The sequence below is a fragment of the Engraulis encrasicolus genome, chromosome 2 (genome assembly GCF_034702125.1).
Source record: "Engraulis encrasicolus isolate BLACKSEA-1 chromosome 2, IST_EnEncr_1.0, whole genome shotgun sequence".
Classification (NCBI taxonomy): domain Eukaryota; kingdom Metazoa; phylum Chordata; class Actinopteri; order Clupeiformes; family Engraulidae; genus Engraulis; species Engraulis encrasicolus.
In genome coordinates, this window is record NC_085858.1 from 6301540 (window position 1) to 6312818 (window position 11279).

The 11279-nt window shown below is 47.1% G+C and overlaps 1 protein-coding gene across 4 annotated transcripts in view; it reads left to right on the forward strand.

The window, feature by feature from the left end:
• Positions 1-10717, forward strand: part of tmcc1a (transmembrane and coiled-coil domain family 1a) — a 45267-nt gene extending 34550 nt beyond the window's left edge. For 3 of the 4 annotated variants that reach the window (XM_063220585.1, XM_063220577.1, XM_063220602.1), the window contains 4 exons: positions 2552-2788; positions 6415-7136; positions 8981-9116; positions 9623-10717. In XM_063220585.1, the coding sequence (XP_063076655.1) occupies positions 2552-2788; positions 6415-7136; positions 8981-9116; positions 9623-9946 (1419 nt within the window). In that variant the 3' untranslated portion in view covers positions 9947-10717. Of the gene's footprint in view, positions 1-650; positions 1053-2551; positions 2789-6414; positions 7137-8980; positions 9117-9622 lie in introns of those variants that run through there. The other variant, XM_063220594.1, reaches the window with a different exon arrangement.
• Positions 10718-11279: the final 562 nt, after the last annotated feature.

An 11279-nucleotide genomic window follows, 5' to 3' on the forward strand; every position in this document is an offset into this window, starting at 1 on the left:
GTTCACACTTTAGTGTTTGGTTTTGTGCATTTGGAACATGAAACAAATGTCTCACCATAACCCTAAGACACAGAGAAAGACAGAAATCTTTGCTGTTTTTAAGGTATTTCCTTTACTGTTGCAACGAAATGCGTCATGCATGTGTTGAATGCCTGTTGGTCTTTGAAGCTAACCTGAACTAACGTGGAAAACCCCCAGAGATAATCAACCCTAATCCTCATTGTAATCTCACTGATAAGGATGTATTCAAGGTACAGCACCTTTAATTACTGACGGGCACCAGTCCAGCGCACTGTGCTGTTAAATCGGTGTGTGTGTGTGTGTGTGTGTGTGTGTGTGTGTGTGTGTGTGTGTGTGTGTGTGTGTGTGTGAGAGAGAGAGAGAGAGAGAGAGAGAGAGAGAGAGAGAGAGAGAGAGAGAGAGCGTGAGCGTGCGAGCGCGCGTGCGTGAGCGAAACCGGATCTAATTTACCATAATCATTCAACACCATTGACTGAACGAACTTTCGATTTAGTTTAGGAAACCACCCAATCCATCAAGGCTATGTCAATATAACACTGCAACTACGTAGGCTACCACTGTGTATGTGTTGCACCGGCCAGATCTTATTTTTTGCCAATCATATCCGAAAGCAACCCGTTGTCTTTTACATTAGTCGTTTCTACAACCCAACGCTGGCTTATGTTCAAGGTCTACGTTAAATTGGCTGAGTGGGGTGATCGTCTGATGGCGCAACGGCACCTGCGGCTTTATTCTGAGCGAGCTTCTTCAAGCGAGGGATGATGTCATCCCGTGAATAACCGGGTGGGGGAGTGTCCGCGCGCTCCAGGCGGAGTTTCAAGATAGTTTCAGGATCGACTCAGCGGCGCTTGAAACAAGTTTGGGAGGTTTCAGACGCGGCATCGGTATGTTCAACCAAAATAACGCGCACAGACAAATTCAGTGGGATTATAAGCGATTCTCTCGGTTGACCAGATGAACGTGGTCCTGCCGAGGCTCACACGGGAGGGAGAATGCATTGGGAGAAGGTCCTTCGCTTGAAGAATGGAAAGGTGGGCGCCGTGTCTTTTTTGCGTCTTGTACATGAAACCCTTCTATCGATTGATTGCCTCACGCGTCAAAGGCTACGAAAGACTCACTGTTTAACCGGATGTTTTCATTGGTTTCTTGAACATGCTTTTATATTTTCAGATAGGCTAGTGCTTTTTAAGGACAGCGACAGACTGCAGCTTTATCAGAATGCCGTGGATGTGTACTATGTGCATTACGCCGCACATAAGCGGGCAGGCAGCGAATAGTCCTCGGCTGCTTGATTCGTGGGAAGCTGGAGTATCAGTGGATGTGGCTGTGTTGACAAGTTGACTGCTGGCTCACTTGTTAGTCATAATTTTTCTCTTTCGATATTAGGCCTACCACATTGGACTCACAATTTAAGTCATTAGACATGTCACAATCTTTGAATGAATCATTTCCATGTTGGTCCATAGACTATTGGGACATATGGTATTTTGTTTGCTGATGACTGGTACTACTTTGAGTGTCGAGATGTGTGTCAACTCACCTTAATAAATTCAGGTCATGCTGAATATCTTGTCAAGCTGGTTAGGCACCCAACTCTATTTAGCCCTAGTCATATTAGTTGTACCACAGGCTAACAATTTGAATTTAACAGGTGGCCTACTTCATTTTGTAGTCCAATGCAGTCTTTTCAATGTGCCTTCAGTCTTTCACTGTTCCAACATGTCGTAACGTTTGATATAGTTATAATAAGCCTGATGTACAACAAGATTTCTTCCTCTCATGTATCCATAAAGTCTCTGGACATCATGTTGTTTAGTTTGTTTCAGAGCCAATTCACCGGTGATTACAAGTCTGTACTGTATGTGGTCACAACCAAGCCATTACACGCATGCCTAATAGTTTAATCAAGTCCTGGGGATCCACTCGCCCTGAAAGCTTCTTAACAAAACAGTTTCTGATGGACACACACTAGCTGTCTTTGTCCAGGGTTCGGGCAAGAGTACAACTTGTGTCGCGACTCCCGTGTTTCAGTGTGTGTGCGTGTGTGTGCGTGTGTGTGCGTGTGTGCGTGTGCGTGTGCGTGTGCGTGTGCGTGTGCGTGTGTGTGTGTGTGTGTGTGTGTGTGTGTGTGTGTGTGTGTGTGTCTTGGTCTAGGCAGTAGTGTGTAGGTCGTACAAGCCTACTTCCTTGGTGCATCAGCTGACATCCTGCAAATCTCTGACCACAGGCCGCAGAAGAGGGCTCTTGCCTCATCATGGGTCACCCAAAAAAGAGGAATTTTCTTTTTCCCGCAACTCTATTTTTTAATGTTCTCTTTTTGTCTTGCCCCTATTCCTCTCTTCCTCTCACTACTTCGCTCTCCTCCTCTCCTTCTGGCTTTTCTGCCTTTCTCTTCCTCTTCCGTACTCCCCCCCCCCCCTCTACCTTTCCCTCTGACTTTTTCTCTCTCCCCTCTATCCCTCTCTCCTTCTCTCTCTCTCCTCCTCCTCCCTGTCCTCCCATCTCTCCTATCTCTCTCTCCCTCCCCCAGATCGAGAGGTTGGAGGGTGGGGTGCAGGCGGCCTTGGTGGCGAGCGGGGGCGACCTGTGTGACGATGCTCTGGACCCCCAGCGCACGCGGCAGGTCATCGCCCAGCTGCAGCAGAAGATCCTCAAGCTGACCGAGCAGCTGCGCATCGAGCAGGCCGCCCGCGACGAGAATGTGGCCGAGTACCTCAAGCTGGCCAACAACACCAGCGACAAGGGCCAGACCGTCCGCATCAAACAGGTCAGTTCTCAGTCAGTTAGTCAGTAAGGACATGCAGTGGGAGAGATGGATGGATGGATGGATGGATAAACATCACGGGCGTAGTTTATGGGGTGGATGGTGACATATCAGGTAAGGTAGTGGTCCACACATCCAAGATGCAGGTGCAGGGCAAAAGGGTCAGACAACTATGAAAATAAAGTTGAATGTTTGTACACTTGCACCCGTTTTGCTTTTTCGTTCATTTTTTCCTGAGTGATCGTTTTTGAGCTACACACTCTTCATCAGACTTGAATCAAAATGGACACGCATCATACTTATCGGTATGCAGGGACAAAGAAGCGAAATGTGGATGGTGACATATCCATACCACTTCTCAGATTATCTTAGTGTCCCCACCACTTGATAACTAATATAATGTGAAAACCTTAACTATGGACATTTGTCCCCACCACTTTCCAAACCAAACCTACACCATTGAGGTCAGTACTCCGTCAGTCAGTAAGGACATGTTGTAGGAGAGATGATGGATGGATGGATGGATGGATGGATGGATAAACAAGCAGCATACTGTGTGCATCAAGCAGGTCAATCAGTGCTTCAGTTCAGACGCCTCAGATGTTGGCGTTAAAAACAAGAAGTTTGAAGACAGAAGATGATAACAGGAAGGGTGGGGTGGAGTGCTGAGTAACCACAGCTTGACATCAAGCCGATCAGTCAGTCTGTCTGTAAGCGCTTTGGACACAAGCTTCAAGAGAACAGCGAGGGTGGAGTGGAGTGTTGTAACGGATGCCAGAAAGCACATCTCAGCCTAGTACATTGGCAAACCTTACACCTTACACCAAAGATACACTACCAAGGACCTCTCAACCCAGTTCACAACTTGACATGTGACTAGTAGTCTGTCTTTTAGCTCTCTGTTGCACATAGGCCTCTCATTGCAGTGAAGTTGTGGGTTTGATACTGTCTGGGCTGTGCAGGAAGATCTTTGTTACAGCTTTCTGAAAGTCTTTGTTTTAATCCTGCAAAATTCTAATCTGTTTATCTTGTCACCTCACTCCCTGTCTGTGTACTGGAAGATGACATGACCAGTGACTTCAACCCTAATGTTGTGTCACAAGCAGTTTACACTTTTGAAGTTTACTCACGACATCTGTTGTGCTGTTCAGCAAATTCTCTGAATCATGTGGCTGTAGGAGGAAAGTCTGAATGTCAGTCGATTTTGCAGTCCACTGCCAACTTCTGGGTTAACTCAAGGACACCTAATTGCACTGCCTTGAGCAGGGCTCATCCACGGGTAACTGAGCTTATCAGGAGTGCATTTCTCTACACCATAGTTTGGAACCATGTTAACTACTTTGCTCAATGCAATAAACAGCCAACCAATGTTGGCCATGTTAGTCTAAGGCAGGGGTGGCAAACTCAAAGTGACTGAGGGCCAAAATCAAATTCTGTAACAAAGTCGTTGGCCAAACTAGATATATATATTTTTAAGAAATGGATTAAATTGTGTGTGCATGTACTTACATTTCACACACACTCTTTCCCATCATACAGTGCCCTCCATAATTATTGGCACCCCTGGTTGAGATGTGTTTTTTAGCTTCTAATTATTATTTTTTTTTTCTAAATAATATGGGACCTTAATGGAAAAAAAGAGAAAAATCCAACCTTCAATACAAGTGCGTTTATTCAGTGGGGAAAAAATCCCACATAAAGAAATAATTATTTGACATCAAATAATGTGTGTCACAATTATTAGCACCCCTGGTGTTAATATTTTGTACAACCCCCTTTTGCCAACAAAACAGCACCTAATCTTCTCCTATAATGTTTCACAAGATGGGAAAAGACAGAAAGATGGATCTTCAGCCATTCCTCTTTGCAGAATCTCTCTAAATCATCCAGAGACCTGGGTCCTCTCCTCTGTACTCTCCTCTTCAGCTCACCCCACAGGTTCTCAATGGGGTTGAGGTCAGGGGACTGAGATGGCCATGGGAGGAGCTTGATTTTGTGTCTGGTGAACCATTTCTGTGTAGATTTGGCCATATGTTTAGGGTCATTGTCTTGCTGAAAGACCCAGTGACGACCCAGCTTCAGCTTTCGGGCAGAGGGCAACAGATTTTGATTTAAAATGTCCTGGTATTTCAAAGCATTCATGATGCCATGCACCCTAACAAGGTTCCCAGGGCCTTTGGAAGCGAAACAGCCCCACAGCATCACTGACCCACCCCCATACTTCACAGTGGGTATGAGGTGCTTTTCAGCATGCGCATCTTTCGTGGTACGCCAGACCCACTTAGAGTGTTTGTTGCCAAAAAGCTCAATCTTGGTCTCATCTGACCAAAGCACACGGTCCCAGTTGAAGCCCCAATACCGCTTGGCGAACTCCAGACGCTTGCGTTTATGATTGTGAGTGAGGAAAGGTTTTCTCCGTGCATGCCTCCCAAACAGCTTGTTGGCGTGTAGACAGCGCCTGATGGTTGATTTGGAGACTTTGTGACCCCAGGATGCTACCATTTGTTGTAATTCTGTAACAGTGAGCTTTGGAGATCTTTTGATTTCTCTTACCATCCTCCTCACTGTGCGTGGTGGCAAAATAAACTTGGGTCCTCGTCCAGGCTTGTTTACCACTGTTCCAGTTGTTTTGAACTTCTTAATTATTCCTCTCACAGTGGATATGGGCAGCTGCAGTTGAGGGGCAATCTTCTTGTAGCCTCTGCCTGACCTGTGAAGGTCGACGCACATCTGCCTCACTTGTATGCTGTGTTCCTTTGTCTTTCCCATGTTTAAGAGTGGATAAGAGAAATGGCCTCGGTGTCACGTCATATTTATACCCCAGGGAAACAGGAAGTGATGAATTACTAATTAAATGTTCCTACATACTCTGGTAAACTTTGTAAACTACTGTAGAAATGACAGAAATGCTTAAATTATATTTATTTCCTGGGAATTGTTAAGGGTGCCAATAATTGTGGAACAGGTGATTTAATGAAAAATAATTATTTTTCAGTCAGGGATTTTTTTATTTTCTTACAATTCATTTGAGTTGAAGGCTACACTTTCCTACAATTTTCAGTGTGACAGTATTCTTCTGCAATAAACACTGAATTTATTTTAAGGCTTTTAACACATCTCAACCAGGGGTGCCAATAATTATGGAGGGCACTGTATATGGCAGTTCAAATCTGCCTGCACATATTGTGTTGCATATTAGTGTGAGCTGTTTCATTGGTCAGTCTGGGTCCCTGGGCCCACTCATATTCCTTTGACACACCAAATTTCATGTTCATACACTATACATTAATGGTATTTCTTCAATACACTTTTAAGATGATCTCGTGGGTCGAATAAAATGACTCCACGTGCCTGATTTGCCCCCTGGGCCTGAGTTTGTTTGACATTCCTGGTCTAAGGAATCCAGTTGTACCGCTACAGCTTAACCCTTTTGATGCCATCCAACTCATATGTTTATTGACAGAATACAGATCAGCACCAAACAATGTGCAGCAGTTTCACTTGTGTTGGGAAATGGACTGCAGTTCATGTTCTGTATGTCTATGTTCCGTGTTCAGTAATGTATGTGTTTATGTCTCATGTTCATGTGTCAAGTTTATGTTCATGCCTGTGTCTGGCGCCCCCTGTAGGTCTTCGAGAAGAAGAACCAGAAGTCGGCGGGCAGCATCGCCCAGCTCCAACGGAAGCTGGAGCACTACCACCGGCGCCTGCGCGAGGCCGAGCAGGGAGGGGCGGCGGTGGGCGGCGGCCCGGGGCCCAAGGCCGTGCTGCGGGACATGCAGCAGGGGCTGCGCGACGTGGGCGCCCGCGTCTCGGAGTTCGGCGAGGGGGTGGTGGACAGCGTGCGCGGCGGCCTCAACAGCTTCCAGCAGGCCACCCACCAGGCGGCCTCCAAGCCCCGCGAGATCGCCACCTTGCTGCTGAATGCCCGCCACCGCTCGGACAGCGCCGAGAACATCCATCAGCTGAAGGACGGCAGTAGCGGCGCGGACCTGGAGAGCAACGGTGAAGACAGCAGCATCCTGGTTGGCAGCGGTAACGGCGGAGGAGGGGGGCGGCTGCACACCAGCCCCAGGTACGGCAGCGAGGAGGACTGCTCCAGCGGCACGTCGGGGTCGGCAGGGGCCAACAGCATCACCGGCGGGGCCCCCGGGGGGCCGCCCAGCTCCAAGGGCAACACGCTGGAGAGGGGCATGCAGATGCAGGGCGGGGGCCTGGAGATGCTCATGCAGGAGGTGCAGGAGCTGAGGGAGACGCAGGGCAGGCTGGAGGAGGCCCTGGAGGGGCTGAAGGGCCACTACGCCAGAGACTACGCTCTCGTCACACAGGGCCTGCAGGAGGAGAGGTTCAGGTAGGAATATACACTGTTATACTCTCTAGGTTCTTTCTAACATGCAGACTCCCGTCCTCCCTTGCTCTCTAGCATGCCTGTGGCCTCGCGATGACCTCACTGATGGCAGAAGTGTATTTCAATGTCTTGCAAAAGCGCAATTCTAATGGCATTTTCTCATTTGCAATCGACATAATGAATGAAGACTAGTCCCCCTAAAGTTGTTGTGGCTAGGCTGACAGCGGGGAAACGTTGTTTTCTTCACGGAGACGGGGCATCAGCAAAACGCGAGGCCACAAGCACAGATTGAGGACGGGACTCTGCATATCGGAAAGAACCTTTGATCTCTCTGTCACACACACACACACACACACACACACACACACACACGCACACACACACACACACACACACACACACACACACACACACACACACACACACACACACACACACACACACACACACTATACATAAGGCTCTGCTCTCATGCACAGCCAGCAGGAGGAGAGGTTTAGGTCCAGGCACAACCACACAACTACACACAGTTCCCTTTTCCAAAAGCAAACACTCTTATTCCATAAGCAAACACACATTATCACTCACAGTGGGTGTTCAAATACACAATCAAACATTCTCAGTGCATGATCAAATACTGGTGATCAAATATCACACCCACAACAGTGCATTAACAAATAGACCCTATCAATCCCATCATAGCCTACCAATAAAATGTAACAGGCAAACAAACCCATTCACATAAAAAGTTACATACCATACCATACCATACCATAGCTTAAAAAATATTGAGTTTCATGCATGCAATAATGCAGAAGGAAGGATGGTGTATTTTTGCACAAACACACACATGCACGTACAGACACACAGACACACACACATACAAGCACACTCTGGGTCGGGAGATTGCGTGCGGATCAGCATTTTTCTGCCTAAAATGGCCTCTAAGGTTCTTGTTTTTCCAGCTAAAAATAAAACGTCGGAGACCCAGTAAGCACATGACGGACGGGCTGCACATCCTTCTTGAGCAGAGGCACTATTACACTGGCATATCAAAACATATTTTGACGTCATAGCCACTTGGGAATGTTTTGTAAGGATACAAGCAGACGTAATATGGGCTCAGTCAGCAATCTAGGCTGAAAGCTAAATCTGTAATCAGATACTCATGCCCAAAAACGGTCTGGGTATGGGCATGTTATTATCAATTCTCAGGCCTGGCAAGTTTGAAGAAGGAAAGCAAAATGTAGCACATTGGTCCTTTAAGGACAACAGAAGAGTGCCATCTATGGTATTCGTCCTAAGGTTGTGGTCAGCTTGTGGTAAATCCTAGCTGTCTGGGAGCATGGTAGAAGAGACACTGTAAGATCACTTTACACACATCGTAGTGGCCCTAAGAAGCTGATACACACAGACACAGACACAGACACAGACACAGACACAGACACAGACACACGCACAGACACACACAGACACACACAGACACACACAGACACACACAGACACAGACAGACACAGACAGACACAGACAGACACACACACACACACACACACACACACACACACACACACACGCACACGCACATGCACACACCCACTTCCACTGTGTCTCAATATCCCCTCTTGTTTTCCTTACCCACTGTCCCCAAAACACACACACACACACACACACAAACACAAGGATATTCAGGTACATCTTCCTTTATTCTGTCTTCCACGCTTCAAAAGCGTTCTAAAATGATGTGATGCTGAGGAATCTCCGATGGCCACCTGTATTGGACATAAACTCACATTACTCACTCGTGTCGATGTCATTCGTGTGTGTGTGTGTGTGTGTGTGTGTGTAGGTGTGAGCGTCTTGAGGAGCAGCTGAATGACCTGACGGAGCTGCATCAGAATGAGATCCTCAACCTGAAACAGGAGCTGGCCAGCATGGAGGAGAAGATCGCCTACCAGTCCAACGAGAGGGCCAGAGATATACAGGTACAGTTCACACACACACACACACACACACACACACACACACACACACACACACACACACGCGCACACACACACACACACACACACACACACACACACACAGGGGTAAACAGACATGTAGAAGTCAACTTTGCGGTCAATAAATGATAATGATTATTTAGGATTATTAAATAATTGGGTGTATTATTGTCTTGTTAGTATAATTGCCCAGTAATAATGGTAACCGTTTTTATTATCATAGTATTATTCTGATTTAATATTGTTTTGTTAAGTACTTTAAATATACAAAAAAGTATACAAAATAATACAAAGACTATGGTTTAAGACCATGTTCACATCTCACCACTATATTCATGGTTCGTAGTGTGCCATCATGACTGCATTTCATAACTCTGTATTCCTGTGTAATGATGATCAATTTCAACCTTGTCTAATCATAATGTCCAGTCTCACACCTTTAACCTGAGCTGACCATTGCCGTTGCTGTTGCACGCGTTGTCCTGCAGGAGGCGCTGGAGGCGTGCCAGACGCGGGTGTCCAAGATGGAGCTGCAGCAGCAGCAGCAGCAGGTGGTGCAGCTGGAGGGTCTGGAGAGCGCGGTGGCGGCGCGCACCTTACTGGGCAAGCTCATCAGCGTCCTGCTGGCCCTCATGGCCGTGCTGCTGGTCTTCGTCTCCGCCATTGCCAACTGCGTGGTGCCCCTCATGAAGACCCGAGGACGCTCCCTCTCCACCCTCCTCTTCCTCATCCTCGTCACCTTCCTCTGGAAGAACTGGGAGCTGCTGACCAGTCCTGCCCAGGTCCAGCCCCTGGTCCACCTGCCTAGATGATATCATGCCCCACCTCCTGGATGGATGGATGCATCGATGGATAATCTGAGGGGTAGTTTATTATAACCCACCCTTGGCAGATGTGCAAGTGGTGGGCGGGGGGGGTGTCATTGGTGGCAAGTTGGCCAGTGGTGGTACCTCACACACCCACAGTGTACCACCCCCTCCAAGTCTTCCTGCAAGGGGGCTGCAGCAAGGATCTGAGCATCCCAGAGCCATCTAGCTCAGTTTGCCAATCTGTTTACAAACCACGAAAGAGGCAAAAAACAAACTAGCGTTCCACTCTCTCTGGCACAAGGCAGTGTATTTTGTCACTGCTTATTTTGTTTCCTCATAATTTATGTAGATTATACTTATGATAATTATTCTTAATGAGGTTGTTATATTATATTATTTTTATGATGATAATTTTATTCAGTTCAATGTAGCAAGACGTAAGCTATCCTGTCAAAAGAGAGACATTTTTTTTTGGCTGATCATGGTATTTTCTCAGTGCCTTAACTGCCACAGATGAATTTTAATCGCCTGCCGTCATTGGTGGGGGCCATTTGATGAATTTTGATTGGCTGCCTTTGTGTAGTGGGGGCGCTGAAGAGTGAGTGGCTGCCTTCATGGGGACTTGTGCCTTTTCAGCCATGGCTGACAGCAATAGCTACAGTAACCCTCATGCCCATCCTCACCGCCCAACGGAGGGAGAAGCACTCTGAGAAGAGGACGAGCAGGACTGAGTACCTGGAAAGGACATGTGGTGCTTGAATGAAGAGTGGCTTTGGTGGGGGGGTGGGCTGGGGGAAGGATGGAGTGGGCTCTTTGGAAGGGGGTGTATATGGCTTCCTCACTATATTTTTTTGTTAGGGATGATTTGACTCCTTTCCAAATCTTTTGAAGTGAAGTATAGGTTTTATCTGAAATAAGACTGAAGCGTTTTCTAGAATGTTCTTAACGCATCCAGCATTTTGGTGTGGACCAGTTAGTGAACAGACAGATGCCGATCTCACTGTTATGCACGCTGGCACACCTCGCGGATGATCCTGGCAGAGCATGTGTGCGTCCATATGTTGTGTGAAACGCCCTCTGATTGATGGATCCAAGCTTGTGAATGTGCACTTTAGGTCTGGACTCTGCAGCCTTAGCAGCACAATGCATTATCTGTTTTTATTTTAATTTTATTTAATGATGTTAGAGACCCACCACTCACTGTATGCTCACTGTTGGTCAGCAAGCTCAGTGCCCAGCTCTCTCTCTCTCTCTCTCTCTCTCTCTCTCTCTCTCTCTCTCTCTCTCTCTCTCTCTCTCTCTCTCTCTCTCTCTCTCTCTCTCTCTCTCTCTCTCT